The sequence below is a fragment of the Sminthopsis crassicaudata genome, chromosome 3 (assembly GCF_048593235.1).
Source record: "Sminthopsis crassicaudata isolate SCR6 chromosome 3, ASM4859323v1, whole genome shotgun sequence".
Classification (NCBI taxonomy): domain Eukaryota; kingdom Metazoa; phylum Chordata; class Mammalia; order Dasyuromorphia; family Dasyuridae; genus Sminthopsis; species Sminthopsis crassicaudata.
In genome coordinates, this window is record NC_133619.1 from 636,054,622 (window position 1) to 636,071,720 (window position 17,099).

The 17,099-nt window shown below is 57.6% G+C and overlaps 1 protein-coding gene across 1 annotated transcript in view; it reads right to left on the minus strand.

The window, feature by feature from the left end:
- AGRN (agrin) overlaps window positions 1–17,099 on the minus strand; it is a 95,183-nt gene that overhangs the window by 16,930 nt on the left and 61,154 nt on the right. The window contains 14 exon segments of the mRNA XM_074306641.1: window positions 142–266; window positions 895–1,038; window positions 1,857–2,021; window positions 2,360–2,473; window positions 2,582–2,687; window positions 2,830–2,975; window positions 6,881–7,004; window positions 7,006–7,082; window positions 7,570–7,764; window positions 8,017–8,238; window positions 13,225–13,431; window positions 13,729–13,953; window positions 15,774–15,998; window positions 16,213–16,419. Coding sequence (XP_074162742.1) covers window positions 142–266; window positions 895–1,038; window positions 1,857–2,021; window positions 2,360–2,473; window positions 2,582–2,687; window positions 2,830–2,975; window positions 6,881–7,004; window positions 7,006–7,082; window positions 7,570–7,764; window positions 8,017–8,238; window positions 13,225–13,431; window positions 13,729–13,953; window positions 15,774–15,998; window positions 16,213–16,419 — 2,282 coding nt within the window.

Consider the following 17,099-nt stretch of genomic DNA (forward strand, 5'->3'; position numbering starts at 1 on the left):
GGAGAAAAGACTCAGCCATGCTGGAGGACACAGGGGAAGAAAGGGGGGAGGGGAGAGGGGGGGGATGAAGCATATGTAGCAAGAGAGGGGGCCCCTGGGGGGCGGGTCCCCCCACAGGGCCCAACAAACACCCTCACCCACCTTGACCATGTCATCCTCCGGACACACGGGGGCCGGGCACTCACAGTGGGCAGAGTCACCCGTCTCCACGCAGGACGCCCCAAACTCGCAGCTCAGCTCAGCGCACGACTTGGGAGCCGAGGGGTCTGGGGGTAAAGACGTTGTGAGCTTCCGGCTCTCTGCCCATCCTCGGGCAGGCAGGAAGAGCAACGTCAGGGAATCACAGAGCTTGAGAGTGGGACGGGCCTTGGAGGCCGTGCCCACAACTGGCCCTAGCACAGTGCCCAGGACCCATTTATTCAGTTCAATGAACGGGACCGTGGGCAAATAACCTCACTTTAGGTCTCAGTTTACTCATCTGTAAAACAGGAATAATGATGCCGAAAAGAGCTGTCTCACGGGGTGACCCAAGGAGATGTTCAAAGGGTGCTTTAGGAATCTCACCTACCATGGACCTCGGACACACTGACAGAGGTCTCCCAACACCTCGTCACAGAGGGGATTCTCATTTAGAAACTGGATGCAAGGCTGTGCTGGAGACAGCTCAACCCAGGTCTCGAGAGCTGGTTGTTTAATGTGTGGTGTGATCATTTATACCTGGGCAGCTGGTTGTTAAATATTCACCAGCACATCCCTGATCAGACAGAGGTGGGAGGGAAAGGTCACTGCCCTTTCCCTCGGTCATCCCGCCTCCAGCAAACAGTCTCATCCATCCCACCGACCCCCTCCCCCCCACAGAGCATTTCAGCCTGCCTTGGGGGGCTTGGGTCTCACCGTTCTCACAGCCTGAGGGGCCCAGGATGCTGCCAGGGGGACACTGGCTACATTTCATCCCCGTGATGCCTTCCTTGCAGGAGCACAGTCCGGTCATCTGCTCACAGTCATCTCTCACGGAGCCTCCAGGGTCACAGTTACAGGCTGGAAGGGGGGAAGTGGAGCCATGAGTCTTAGCTGGCTTGGGGCTCCGGGACAGGGCCACCGGGGACCTCTGGTGGCGGTCAGGGGATGGAGAGGGGCCCAGACTGGCCTAGGCCTTGGCTCTGGCCTCTGACCTTAGCCCGACCCTCCTGGCCACTCGGCAGGGGCTGCAAAGTCATGTTTCACAGGTTTTCCAGGAACTACATGAAGGAAGGGGGTGCAGATGATTCCCCAAAAGTGTATAATCCCAAAGATACTTCAATTTCAACCTATGCCACATATGTAGTTTTCTCTAAATTTTGCACCAGAAGGGGCAGCCAGGTGGCGCAGTGGATAGAGCACCAGCCCTGAATTCAGGAGGACCCGAGTTCAAATCTGGTCTCAGACACTTAACACTTCCTGGCTGTGTGACCCTGGGCAAGTCACTTAACCCCAGCCTCCAAAAAAAAAAAAAAAAAAAAAAATTTGCACCAGGTAAACTCCCACCTGGCTCAAGCGGACAGTGGCGGCTGGCCGGGAGTTTGCCACAGGTCAAGGAGAATCCAGATGTGGATCACTGACCACAGACGGATCGTGGAGTTGAATGTTTTCTGGGGTGTGTGTGCGCGCCACCTCCTCTCACCCCAGCTCGGGCACTGGAGCCATCATGGCGTCTCCCATCCAGCTAACACCCGGCCCCACTTTGTTTGACCTCACTGACTAGCTTATTCCTATGGACAGGGGCGGGGGAGGGGGTTGGGGGCAGACAAACAGGTCTGGCACCTGGGGAGAGAAGGGATTTAGGGACAGCCCATAGCCCCCCATGCTCAGGCACTCACGGGTGCAGCCACTCCGGCCGTCAGTCACGATGCCACGGAAGTTCCAGAAGCCTGGCTCGCATCGATCACACTTGAGGCCCCCCACGCCCGGGCGGCAGGAGCACTGGCCGGAGATGGGGTCACAGCCGCCCCCATAGGAGCCATATGCATTACACTGACAGGTGCCTGCGATCCACAGAAAGAAGTCACCCTGGGGCCCTCCACAGCTCCTCCAAGCAGGCCGTTCACTCTGGGCCCCCAAAATCACCCTTGACCCTATTCAGCTCTACCTGGGAATTTCAAGGGGAAAGTCAGTGACCAGCACCTCGAGATGGGGATGGCCTGTCTGGGCTGGTCCCGTATCCTCAAAGCCCTTGTCCCCTCCAGAGTTACAGTTTCCCTATCTCTAAACAGAGGACAATATATCCCCCTCTTAAAAAAAAAAAAAAAAATCCTGCCCCTAGGCTAGGGAAAACACACACACACACACACACACACACACACACACACACACACACACTCACTTGGACAGCCAGCCAAGCCAACACCCTGGGCCCTGGTGACATTGTCCAGACAGCAGCCATAGGGGGTCTGAGAGCAGTGTAAGACAGGAGGAGGCGGGACCATCGTCGGCGTGGCTAAGACAGTGAGACAGGTACATGTTACAAGCTTGACCCCAACAAGCGCAGGAAGTCCCGGATCACCCAGCCCCCCAATCTCAGCAGCCCCCACCCCCAGCCCCCTACCTCGGCAGGCACCCTGGGCTGTGACATACAGCTCCTGGCGACTCTCACACCTTGCTTTCTTCAGCTCACACTCGTTACCATAGGTGACCCCATCAGAACCACACACCTGGCAGAGGGTGCAGAAAACAGGGAAGAGAAGGTGGATCTTGGTGAGGCGAGGGGCTGGGAAACAGCCCTTCCCTCCCCAAGCAGGCCAGGCTGGGGTCCATGCAGGGAGGGGGGAGGTCAGGACAAGGGCGCATCCTCACCGGGCTGCGCAACACTGTCTGGCAGCTGAAGTCACAGATGCACCGATCATCCTCCGCGTCCTCGTCCCACACGCCTCCCCGGCGCCGGCACCGCTCCTGCTCACACTCCCCGTCCTCGCCCGAGCCGGAGCCCCCAGAGCCACATTCTGCAGGGAGGGCAGCACGGTGAGTAGCCAAATCCCAGTGCTTGCTTCCCCAAGGCTGCCCACAGGCGTGGGAGATGAAAGTGGTCCTTACTGAGCTGGCGGAGGCTCAGTTAAGCGGGACAGGCGTCACGCCATCTCAGGAGAGCCCACCAGACAAGGCTGGAGGACAATGCAAGACAGACTGCATCTCCCTTCCTACCCCCTCCCTCCCCACCAACTCTACTCAGAGCCCCCCACATTAAAACACCCCAAAGGGCCGTCTCTCAGCAAAGCTGTGATCCATCAGGCCCGTAAGCGTCATCAGCTCCTGGGACAGGACAATAAATGTGGAGTTATAGGACAACCTATAACAACCTATATAATTCAGAAATCTTGGTGCCTGGGCCAGCAGCATAAGACACAGAATGGTCCTCAAATCCATCTAGTGATCCAGGAGGACTCACCAACCTATTTAAAGGATTTGGGTTGGGTTTTTTTCCTTTTTTTTTTTTCTTTTTTTTTTTTTTTTGGTTGTTTGTTTGCTTTTTTATCAGGGAGAGTGTGAGAGAGAAAAAATAAATGACGATCAGTAGAAAAAAAGAAATAGCTAAGAAGATGTTTGTCCTTGATTCTCACAGAGGAGCTGGACATCAGGGAGCTGTTGCCATGACTTGCAAGTCAAATGAACTTCAGTGAGGGAGGGCTGTGCAAAGTCACCTCACTTTCTCCTCCAGAGAACAGTGACAAGGTATGGATCAGGGTAATTGGAGATAGCCTTGGACACAGTGGGAGACCTAGGCCTTTTTAAACTAAGGTCTTTCCCGAATCTCATCTGACAGAGGCAACGCTCAATCAGTGGTTAAGGCTAGATAAGAAATGAGGCAAAGAATGGCCTTTTTTACACAGTCAAAAAATATATACACACCTATGTTATATGCGTGTAAATATACATGTGTTACATATACATATTGCAAACGTATATATGCGTGCATATGAAGGCCATCAAGGTTTCTGGGCAAAACAAAGTAATTGCTATTTGCATTCACTCTGAACCAATCATGGCCCAAACAATGACCAAGTGGAGCTCGGCCAGGGACCATCAGTGAAAGACGGAGTGATTTGGATTTAAGGCATGGTGCTTCAGAAAGAAATCTAGGCTGTATCTGGAATTATGCCCAAAAAGTTATCAAACTGTGCATACCCTTTGACCCAGCAGCGCTACTACTGGGATTATATCCCAAAGAAATACTAAAGAGCGGAAAGAGACATATATGTGCCAAAATGTTTGTGGCAGCTCTTTTTGTTGTAGCTAGAAACTGGAAGATGAATGGATGTCCATCAGTTGGAGAATGGTTGGGTAAATTGTGGTATATGAAAGTTATGGAATATTATTGCTCAGTAAGAAATGACCAGCAGGAGGAATACAGAGAGGGTTGGAGAGACTTAAATCAACTGATGCTGAGTGAAATGAGCAGAACCAGAAGATCACTGTATACTTCAACAACAATACTGTATGAGGATGTATTCTGATGGAAGTGGAAATCTTCAACATAAAGAAGATCCAACTCACTTCCAGTTGATCAATGATGGACAGAGGTAGATACACCCAGAGAAGAAACACTGGGAGGGGAATGTAAATTGTTAGCACTAATATCTGTCTGCCCAGGTTGCATGTACCTTCGGATTCTAATGTTTATTGTGCAACAGAAATGATATTCACACACATATTGTACTTAGACTATATTGTAACACATGTAAAATGTATGGTATTGCCTGTCGTCGGGGGGAGGGAATAAGGGAGGGGGGGTAATTTGGAAAAATGAATACAAGGGATAATATTATAAAATATATATATATATATATAATAAAAAAAATTAAAAAAAAAAAAGAAATCTAGGCTGTAAACTCCAAGATATTTTGTGAGGTTTCAGTGATCAGAATTTACGTTCCTTTGGACATAACACCTGCAGAAAAGGGTTTGTATGATATTCTCTGTGGACTGAGGGAAGGGAAGGGAAAGAAGAAAACAAAAAAAAAGAAAGAATATGGAGAATTCAGAGTATCATAGTAAGATTTTTATGAGCTGAAGAAAGCTGATGCAAGCAGAATATAGAATGATTATGATAAATAGAAATACTTCATTAAATAGCATTAATTAAGCATTCCATTATTAATACCAGTTAATTATATTTTTTAATTTTATGCAATATAGTATATAAATAATAAATTAATCGATGTCAAAAAAGAAATATCAAAAAGAAATATAATAAAAATTAAGTATACTATGATAATAAAAATGAAATATAAAACTAAAATAAATATTAAAAATGTCCAAATCTGAATGCCATCTAATCCTAATAACCAAATTTGTCCCTGAAAAGGAGATGAGAAAAATACTTTTCCATCTCTTCTTTTCAGAAGTGGGGAGCTATAGGTGGAAAGCATCCCATTTGCTGCCTCACCTACGTGACAGTTTACCCTGTTTTGCTGAATCTTTTTAAAATTCTCTTCTTAAAAATGCTTCCTTGAAAGGAATTACTCCCTGTCCAGGGGAGGGAGGGAAAATAGACTAATAATAATAACAATAATAATAATTAGCTTTTCAAGTGATTTAGGTTTTGGAAACCACCTGACGTTATTTAGAAATATAAATTATGTGTAAGCCAACAAGAGCAATAAAACTAAAATAACCATACTCATTGATCCAGAGATTGAACTTCCTGATATACAGCCCATAAAAAGAAAAGGTCCTATCTACACCAAAATATTTATACCAGAATTTTCTAAATTGTCTTGTTTTGTTTTGGTTTTGCTAGCCAAGAACTGAAAAGGGTGTCTACTGATCTGAGGAAGGGCTGAACAGCTTGGCGTCCACGAGTGTGCTGGAATAGTGCTGTGATTAGAGAAAGGAGGAATACAGAGAATTATGGGAAGGCTCACGTGAACTGATAGAGAGGGAAGGTAAGTGCAGCCGAGAAAACAACATGCACAATGGCTGTCTTAGGCAGGACAGTAATGCAAATGGGAGGAATGGCCATCACAAGCCAATCAAATGAAGATTGAAAAATTATTTAAAAGAAAAAAGTTTGATCCCCAAAGAAGAGATAAGACAACGAGCCTCTCCCAATCCTTAACAGAGTGGGGATCCAAGGATGTGGAACATTAGCCTCTGATTAGTTTTGTTGAATTTTTAGAGATTTTTTATGATAAGGGATAAAGGATGATTTGCTAAAAAGAAAGGGGAAGGAATATGGAAACAAATCTAACTGATATCAAAACAAAAGGTGTCAATATAAATGTCTTTAAATAATTAATTACAACTTTAATTGTGAAGAGAAGCAGTAGCTTCTCTTCTACTAAAGATGTGTTTTTCAAGTCAATGAGCATTTATTAAGCACCTATTTAATAAAGTCAGTAATTAAAACTATTAAATTCATGTCTAGTCAATTACTTACCAAATTTAATAATGTCAGTAATTAAAATTAGTCCTGAAAATTAATTTGATTTGGAGCTGGGGAGAGTAATGGCATATTTTCTATGATGGGAAGAAGTATGTATTAGGTCAACAAGCATTTATTAAGCACCTACTAGATGCCAGGCACTGTACTATAAAGAGAAGGAATTAAGCACCTATTTAATAAAGCCAGTAATTAAAACTATCAAATTAATGTCTAATCAATTACTTACCAAACTTAATAATGCCAGTAATTAAAATTAGTCCTGAAAATTAATTCAGTTTGGGGCTGAGAAAGGCAATACTTTCTTTTCTATTGAAAAAGCATATAGTAGGTCAACAAGCATTTATTAAGCACCTACTAGATGCCAGGCACCATACTATAAAGAGAAGGAATACAAAGTACAAAGTCACCCTTTCCCACCATCCAGCAGCCCAGCGGGATGAGGTCCTGGGCGCGGGGTCCACCTACCGTCCTCACAGGGCCCGGGCCGGGCCTCCTCGATCTTCTTCTGCTGCTGGCAGGCAGCCTCTCGGAGCTCACAGCTGCTACCGTAGGTGATACCGTCGCTGCCACAGACCGGGCTGGGGGGGGGGCCGCTCACACCGGGGGCACACGCACTGCCCGCTGGAGCACACGGCCCCAAAGGTACATACTGTGTCCCCACATGTCTCTGTAGGGAGAGGGAGAGCAGGACAGGTCACCCCCACCCCAGATCTACCAGGCTGGCCCCGGGCTGCAGGAGAGAATGTATAAAGAGGGGCGGGGGGGGGGGGGGACCGGCGGCTTTGAGCAACCTCAACTTCCTGGGGATCGCTGAGCCGGGGGAGAATGGTGATGATATCAGGGGGAGGGGCAAGGTTATACTCTGGGGAAGCACAGAGTTTCTATAATCAGAAGGGGAGGAGTCAAGTCCCAGCTAGACCTGAACAAGAATCCTCCACAAGGGGCCATCCAGCCTTGGTTTGAAGACCCTCCTGACCAAGGCCAAGCACAGGGCCAGCCCCCGACTCCTGGAAGCCCAGGCCGGACTTGGTGGCGCCTGAGCCCACTGCTGATCCCCAAGCTTGTGGTCCTGTAAGCCCCCCAGAGCCCCGTCGGAAACGGCCGCGGCCTGATTTGACGGCTCAGGTCGGGCCGGGAGGGGCCCAGACACTCACTGCAATGTCCCGGGGAGGCCACGCTGAGCTTGATCTGGCGAGTGCAAGCGTGGACGTGCAGCTCGCACTCACTGCCGTACGTGTTCCCGTCCGAGCCGCACACGGGCTGGGCCGAGGCCACGCACTCGGTGGGACACACGCAGCGGCCGGTCTCCGCCTCGCACAGGGCCCCGAACTGGCACTTTCCACAGAGGCCTGGGGGGAGGGGAGGCAGAGCTGTCGGCGTCGGGCTCCAGACATCCCCACGATCGTGTCCCTGGCCGTCCCTTCAGGGCCCTGCGATCGCTGGCCACAGGCCACGGTTCTTGTCTCTAACCACCCAGATGCCGCCCTTTAGTCTCTCAGGTTTACTGACCACAGGCCTACCCCAGTCACTTCCCCAGAGCCCCTGGAATCTCTTATCAAGGTCCTCCCAGGCACTCCACGGGTGTCCCCGGAATCACTGACCACAGGGCCCCTTGCGAGTGACCAGGATCTCCTTCCTGAGGACGCAGGCGGTGGCCTCCAGCTCGCAGGGGCTTCCATAGGTGACCCCGTCACTGCCACACACGGGGTCGTAGAGGCCGGCGCAGACCTGCTGACATTCACACACGGCCTCCCAGTTCCTCACCACACACGTGGCCCCAAAAGGGCACTGGACCCCCAGGCAGGGGCTGGGGGTCGCCTGGTCTGAGGGAAGAGGAAGGAGGAGAGCCAATATTAGAATCATGCAGGAGCAGCCCAAAGGCGGGGCTGAGGGGAGGGGCTAGTGTTGGGCAGGGTTGAGTAAGGCTGGCCCCAGAAGGCAGAGCTCCCTCACTCCAGCTCTCCGTCACTCACCAACTCACCGCACTCTCCCTCACTCACCGCGCTCTCCCTCACTCACGCTCTCCCTCACTCACCGCGCTCTCCCTCACTCACGCTCTCCCTCACACACCGCGCTCTCCCTCACACACCGCGCTCTCCCTCACACACCGCGCTCTCCCTCACTCACCGCTCTCCCTCACACGCCGCGCTCTCCCTCACTCACCGCGCTCTCCCTCACTCACCGCTCTCCCTCACACGCCACGCTCTCCCTCACACACCGCGCTCTCCCTCACTCACCGCGCTCTCCCTCACTCACCGCGCTCTCCCTCACTCACCGCTCTCCCTCACACGCCGCGCTCTCCCTCACTCACCGCGCTCTCCCTCACTCACCGCTCTCCCTCACACGCCACGCTCTCCCTCACTCACCGCGCTCTCCCTCACTCACCGCTCTCCCTCACACGCCGCGCTCTCCCTCACTCACCGCGCTCTCCCTCACACACCGCGCTCTCCCTCACTCACCGCTCTCCCTCACACGCCGCGCTCTCCCTCACTCACCGCGCTCTCCCTCACTCACCGCGCTCTCCCTCACACGCCGCGCTCTCCCTCACTCGCCGCGCTCTCCCTCACTCACCGCGCTCTCCCTCACTCACCGCTCTCCCTCACACGCCACGCTCTCCCTCACTCACCGCGCTCTCCCTCACTCACCGCGCTCTCCCTCACTCACCGCTCTCCCTCACACGCCGCGCTCTCCCTCACTCACCGCGCTCTCCCTCACACACCGCGCTCTCCCTCACTCACCGCTCTCCCTCACACGCCGCGCTCTCCCTCACTCACCGCGCTCTCCCTCACTCACCGCTCTCCCTCACACGCCACGCTCTCCCTCACTCACCGCGCTCTCCCTCACTCACCGCTCTCCCTCACACGCCGCGCTCTCCCTCACTCACCGCGCTCTCCCTCACACACCGCGCTCTCCCTCACTCACCGCTCTCCCTCACTCACCCCGCTCTCCCTCACTCACCGCGCTCTCCCTCACTCACCCCGCTCTCCCTCACACACCGAGCTCTCCCTCACTCACGCTCTCCTCACTCACCGCTCTCCCTCACACGCCGCGCTCTCCCTCACTCACCGCGCTCTCCCTCACTCACCGCGCTCTCCCTCACTCACCGCTCTCCCTCACACGCCGCGCTCTCCCTCACTCACCGCGCTCTCCCTCACACACCGCGCTCTCCCTCACTCACCGCTCTCCCTCACACGCCGCGCTCTCCCTCACTCACCGCGCTCTCCCTCACTCACCGCTCTCCCTCACACGCCACGCTCTCCCTCACTCACCGCGCTCTCCCTCACTCACCGCTCTCCCTCACACGCCGCGCTCTCCCTCACTCACCGCGCTCTCCCTCACTCACCGCTCTCCCTCACACGCCACGCTCTCCCTCACACACCGCGCTCTCCCTCACTCACCGCGCTCTCCCTCACACACCGCGCTCTCCCTCACTCACCGCTCTCCCTCACTCACCCCGCTCTCCCTCACTCACCGCGCTCTCCCTCACTCACCCCGCTCTCCCTCACACACCGAGCTCTCCCTCACTCACCGCTCTCCCTCACTCACCGCTCTCCCTCACACACCGCGCTCTCCCTCACTCACCGTGCTCTCCCTCACACACCGCGCTCTCCCTCACTCACCGCTCTCCCTCACACACCGAGCTCTCCCTCACTCACGCTCTCCCTCACTCACCGCTCTCCCTCACACACCGCGCTCTCCCTCACTCACCGCGCTCTCCCTCACTCACCGCTCTCCCTCACACGCCGCGCTCTCCCTCACTCACCGCTCTCCCTCACACGCCGCGCTCTCCCTCACTCACCGCGCTCTCCCTCACTCACCGCTCTCCCTCACACGCCGCGCTCTCCCTCACTCACCGCGCTCTCCCTCACTCACCGCTCTCCCTCACACGCCACGCTCTCCCTCACACACCGCGCTCTCCCTCACTCACCGCGCTCTCCCTCACTCACCGCGCTCTCCCTCACTCACCGCTCTCCCTCACACGCCACGCTCTCCCTCACACACCGCGCTCTCCCTCACTCACCGCGCTCTCCCTCACACACCGCGCTCTCCCTCACTCACCGCGCTCTCCCTCACTCACCGCTCTCCCTCACACGCCGCGCTCTCCCTCACTCACCGCTCTCCCTCACACACCGAGCTCTCCCTCACTCACGCTCTCCCTCACTCACCGCTCTCCCTCACACACCGCGCTCTCCCTCACTCACCGCGCTCTCCCTCACTCACCGCGCTCTCCCTCACACACCGCGCTCTCCCTCACTCACCGCTCTCCCTCACACACCGAGCTCTCCCTCACTCACGCTCTCCCTCACTCACCGCGCTCTCCCTCACTCACCGCTCTCCCTCACACGCCGCGCTCTCCCTCACTCACCGCGCTCTCCCTCACTCACCGCGCTCTCCCTCACACATCACGCTCTCCCTCACTTGCGCTCTCCCTCACTCACCGCTCTCCCTCACACACCGAGCTCTCCCTCACTCACCGCTCTCCCTCACACACCGCGCTCTCCCTCACTCACCGCGCTCTCCCTCACACGCCGCGCTCTCCCTCACTCACCGCTCTCCCTCACACGCCGCGCTCTCCCTCACTCACCGCGCTCTCCCTCACTCACCGCGCTCTCCCTCACACGCCGCGCTCTCCCTCACTCGCCGCGCTCTCCCTCACTCACCGCGCTCTCCCTCACTCACCGCGCTCTCCCTCACTCACCGCGCTCTCCCTCACACGCCGCGCTCTCCCTCACTCACCGCGCTCTCCCTCACTCACCGCGCTCTCCCTCACACATCACGCTCTCCCTCACTCGCGCTCTCCCTCACACACCACGCTCTCCCTCACTCACCGCGCTCTCCCTCACTCCCGCTCTCCCTCACACACCACGCTCTCCCTCACACACCGCGCTCTCCCTCACTCCCGCTCTCCCTCACACACCACGCTCTCCCTCACTCGCCGCGCTCTCCCTCACTCCCGCTCTCCCTCACACACCACGCTCTCCCTCACACACCGCGCTCTCCCTCACACACCGCGCTCTCCCTCACTCACCGCGCTCTCCCTCACACACCACGCTCTCCCTCACTCCCGCTCTCCCTCACACACCGCGCTCTCCCTCACTCACCGCGCTCTCCCTCACTCGCCGCGCTCTCCCTCACTCACCGCGCTCTCCCTCACACACCGCGCTCTCCCTCACTCGCCGCGCTCTCCCTCACTCACCGCGCTCTCCCTCACACATCACGCTCTCCCTCACTAGCGCTCTCCCTCACACACCGCGCTCTCCCTCACACACCGCGCTCTCCCTCACACACCACACTCTCCCTCACACGGGCTCTCCCTCACACGCGCTCTCACTTCCCACGGCTCTCCCCTCCAGGCAGGGGCCACCACTGTCCTAGGCCCCTCCTGCCGGGCCCCAGTGGGGGCCTGACTACTCAGGCCCGTGCCGCACTGACCCCCAGGGTTCCCAGACGGGCCCTTGTCCCAGGGTCGGGGGAGGGGGCAGAGCCCCAGCAGGCCTTGCTCAGGACCCCGCTGGCGACTGGCCAGGCGCCCTCGGAAGGCAGCACGTGTCCTGCCTTTCCCACCACTGTGTAGTGGCCCCGCCCTTAGCTGGGGAGGGGGTGGGATCGGAGAAGGAAAAGGGAAAGCAGAGCAGCGACAGCCAGAACACACGGGCACTGCGACAGACGCCGGACACGGGACAAACACGAGAACACGGGAGGGGGGGCTTCATTGCCCTGGAGACCCCAAAGCCCCTCCACACGCCTGCCCCGGTGGAGCTCGCGGGTGGCCTCAGGGAAGCAGCAGAGGGGCCAGCTCCGGCCTGGCACAGATCTCTGGGCCGGCCTTCTGTCCGGAGCTCCTGGGGGGCCTGCCCTAAGGGAGAGCCCCTCACTCTGGTCCACAAGCCCAGGCCATGGGCCAGGCAAAGGGGGAGGGGCAGGGAGCGCAGGCCACACAAACGTGGGGGCGGGAGGGAACCTGGGGGCGCCTCAGACCCGGGTCCGCCCACAAGACCAGGGCCTCCGGCATCCCGGCCAGAGCCAGGCAGAGGGTGTGGGAGCCTGGGGAGCAGGGGGAGCTGCCGGGATCCTTTGGGGAGCAGAGCTATGGAAGCGGCACAGGGAGGTGCTCCCTCCCACCCGGTGCCCAGAGAGGCCGACCTCGGGTTGCCGGTGCTCCCGGTGGGGTGGGGGGGGATCCCCGGGGCGGCTCAGGGGCCTCCGTCCTCCCAACACGCAGGGCTGGAAGACACAAGACACAGCAGAGAGGAAAGGACCAGAGACAGACAAGAGCATCCCAGACAGACGGAAGATGGACTGACGGACTCACATGAGGGTGCCCTCAGGCGGACCTGCAGGAAGGAAGCTCACGCCTCCCCCAGGACTCCACCCCCCTCACACCACCCCGTTATTCTCCCTCCCTCTCAGCCCAGAGTCCTCAGGAGAAGAAGGGGGGGGGCCGGGCCCCAGGTGCCCAGGAGCTCACCAGTGAGGAGAGCCAGCCAGGAGCGGGGCTTCGAGCGCACCTCCTGACCTCTGCCCCCTCAAAACCAGCGGAGACCCCACCCGGCCCCGCCCGCCCCTGCGCCGGACCTGCTACTTACGGGGTGTCAGGAAAACCCGAGCTCTCCAGGCAGCTTGGGGGGGGGGGAGGAAGAAGAGGGGGAGGGAAGAGCGGGAGGGGCTGCAAAGGTCCGGCCCCACCCCCAAGCGTGACGGGTGGCTATGGATGGCGTGTGATGAAGGGCTGAGGCAAGCTGGGCACCGGAGCCCGGGCAGAGACCTGGCTCAGCAGGGGGCGGGGCTGCAGGCGGGGCGGGCCTTACCACAGGGGCCCTGGTGCTTGACGGGCAGCGCGCGCTGCTGGGTGCACTCGGCGTGCTGGCGCTCACAGTCGCTGGCGTACGTGTGGCCCCCGTGCACGCACACGGGCCGGTAGGCGCCGTCGCAGGTCACTCGGTCGCAGGAGCAGCGGGCCCGGCCCCGGCGGAGCAGACACACGGCGTTGAACTGGCAGGGGGTGGAGCACTGGTCTGAGGGACAGAGGGGGGGGGGTTACTCAGGGACCGGAAGTGGGGGCGCCGGGGAGAGGGACTGGGCGGGGAGAGCAACTCTCCATCCTCCCGGCCATCGCTCCAAGTGGGGAGTCGGAGGGGAATGGGGCCCCGCCTGGGAACACAGCCGAACGTCCTCACAATGGGGGAGGGGGAGAATGGGGACTCAACATTTTATAAAGGGAATGTTAAAAACAAAGGAGTAAATAAGTGATCCCCAGGCCGGGATCCGACTCCAGGAAGCCCCTTCCCCACCAGCCCTCCGCCCCCGCCCACCTTGCGGCTGGCACTGCCCAGAGCGCAGCTTCTGCACGTCCAGGCCCCGGGTGGCGCTGGTGCGGCCCATGACGCAGTCGTTGGCGTAGGTGACGCCGTCGTCGCCGCACACGGGCTCCTGGCGGGGCGGGCAGCTCTCGGGGCGGAGCAGCAGGTCTGGCTGGCGGGTGCGGGGGTTCACCCAGCACACGCGACTCAGGTCGCTGAGAACGCCCTTGCAGGGATCTGGACACAAGGGGGCAGGAGGTCAGGCACCGGAGGCCTGGGGGCCCCAAAAGCCCCTCCCACGAGAGCCCCTGCCACACCCTGTAATAGCCCCTCCCACATCCCTAAGAGCCCCTGCCACACCCTGTAATAGCCCCTCCCATGCCCTTTGAGCCCCTCCCACATCCCTAAGAGCCCCTGCCACACCCCTAAGAGCCCCTCCCATACCCCCTGGAGCCCCTGCCACACCCCTAATAGCTCCTCCCACGCCAAGAGCCAATCCCATACCCCCAGGAGTCCCTCCCATACCCCCAACCCCCTAGGCAGAGCCTCCACATTCAGCCCAGTTCTCTGGGGTAAGTCCTTTCCAGAATCCACAAGACCTTCATTTAAAGCTGGAAGAGACCTTAGAAATTCCCTCCCTCTGGAGGCCGTTCACTCTTTGCTTAGTCCCATTGACCCTCATCCTGTCCCCACTGGAGGCTTTGCTGGATACTGAAGGGGTTTGCTATTGCCTGCTCCATCATTTTACAGATGGAGAAACTGAGGCAGAGGGGGCCAAGGGACTTGCCCAGGGTCACTCAGCCAATGAGTGTCTGAGGCTGGAATCCTCTTACAGATGAGATCACCTTCCTGACCTGGGGTCAAACCCTGTAGCCCGTAGATCTGTGTGCATGTGTAGTGCATGATGCCCATGGATACACGCGTGTATGTTTTGCATGTTGCACACATTCATGTGCATGTGCTGCACAGTGTACAGAAATAGCTGCACTACTTACACTGATGTGTGCACATGCATGTGTGTGGTGCTTCATGTTGCACACATGTGTGTGACCACATGTGTTTTGCACATGGGTGGCTTGTGTTCATGTACATGTGTGTGTTTGCACTTACAGATCTGTGTGCAGTGCATTGTGTTGTGTACACGTGTTATACAGCTGTGTGTACACTCCACATATACCACGTGTATTGCAATCTGTATATGTGTACTGTGTGTGTTGTGCGCCTGTGTGTCTGTGCACCGGTATTGTGTGTATATGTACAGGGAACCATGTGTGCACGCCTGTGTGCATGTCTGTGCACATATGTGTTATGCACCTGTCTGTGGTGTCTGTGCGCACCAGTGTTGTGTGTATTGTATGTGCACGTGTGTGCCTGTGTGTGTGCATGTGCTGTGTGTAGGTCCGTGTGTGCACACCTGTGTGATACATGCACCACAAACACTGTTCACACATCCCTCTTCCACCTCCCGTCAGACCGTCAGCTCCCTTGGAGCAGGGACATTTTGCCTTTCTTTGGGTGCCCAGAATTCCCCAGGGCCTGGTATGCACTAGGTGCTCACTAAGTGCAAGGCCACACAGGGAGCAGGTCCTCTTACTCCCAGGCCCAGAGTGAGGGAGACCAGTGTCTTCTCCAAAGATCCCCACCCCCACCCTCTGGCCCTTCTTTTAACCCAAATCTAGCCACAGACAGAGCTCTCAGACTGTGGCTCCCCATGAGGCCAGGAGGGGGCGCCCTCTCTCTCCCCAGGGCCTACTACCCAGATGTCCGGGTTATTGGGGATAAGGGCCCTCCTGGCGGGGAGTCTGATCCCCTTTCACAGGAGGAAGCTGAAGGCCAGGCTCACACATGGTGGGATCTGAACCCAGATCCTCAGTCAGCCCTCTGTCAGTACTGCTTCCCACTCTCCCTCCTCAGTCCCCCTGCTATCAGAGGAAGCCGGGATGGGGGTGAGGAAGGAGGAGCGAGGGCCAGGCCGCTCACTCAGGGAACGCATTGGGTCCCGTGCCCACCCTTGCCAGCCTAAGCCCCACCCCCAATGCCCCACCCCAGCCTCTCACCACAGGGCCCGTCGAACTTCTTGACAATATTCTCCTGCCGGGCACAGGCAAGGCGGTGGAGCTGGCACTCGCTGGGGTAGTCACGCCCGTCACTGCCGCACACGATGCCCTCGGGGACGCCGCTGCATGAGGACGGGCAGATGCATTTGGCCGACTGCCCATCTGCCGAGCGGGCACAGGTGCTGCCAAAGCTGCAGGTCACCCCTGAGCAGGGGTCCCGGGAGCCTGAGGAGAGGGGAGAGAGGCACTGAGGAGACCAGAAGTGGGGTGGGGGAGGGGGAGGTGGGCACCAGGGAGGGCGGAGCCAAAGGGCTTGGGGGCAGCCCAGAAGCCCAGGGCAAGAAGGGCCCGGAGGGAGAGCTCAGGAGCTGGCGGGAAGGTGGGCAGCGAGGGGAAGATGGAGTCCCTCCCCCACGTCACGCCACATCGGCTCACTCACCACAGGGCCCCCGGCTGACCACGCGGATGCGACGCTGCTGGCTGCACTGGGCCCTCTGCAGCTCACACTCGTTGCTGTAGGTGGAGGCGTCAGAGCCACACACGGGCGCCACCACGGTAGGACACGGGCTCTTCTTGCACACGCATGTGGCGCGGCCGGTGCTCTGCTCACACACGGCCCCAAAGCCACAGAGCATGCCCCGGCAGGCTGTGGGGGGAGCGAGGAGGGAGAGAGGTCACTCGGGCCCTGCCCACTTTATGCCACGGGCCGCCAAAGGCCCAAGGACTGAGAGCATCCCTGAGCCAGGGGAGATGCAGTCCTCCTGGGCATCCCCTGGTCCTCTGCTCCTATCTGATGAAGCAATCATGGGGACTCCTGGGGAGACCCCCTCCGTCTCCTTACCCACCCCGGGACGGACAACTGTGGAGCAGACGGGCCAGATCTCCGGAGGTCTATGATGCCAGCCCGAATCTGGGCCGTGCCAGCTGATGGGAGCCACAGGCCCAGAACTATTCAGCTTGGTTAGTGACAGTGACCCCCCCCCAACAATGACAACGGCCGATTCCAAGACAGAGCCGGGAGGGGGGCAGCCCTGGAGAAGCTGCCCACGGAGACAAATGCACATGAACCCACGGGCACACTCACATGCACACCCCTCCCTACACTCTTAGGCTGCTCTGTCCTTCAATGCCTTTCCCATCCTTCCCAGGCCCTTCCAGGCATGAGGGGGGAAGGAAAAGGAAGTGGGAGATGGGGTACCCAGGGAGGGAAGAGAAAGCAAGCAGGGTCCCCTGCCTTCTGCCATACTGTCTCCCTGCTGGCAGGCAGCCGGTGGGGGGGGGGGGGGGCGGTCTGGGAGGATAGAGAAGTGGAGGAGGAAAGGGAAG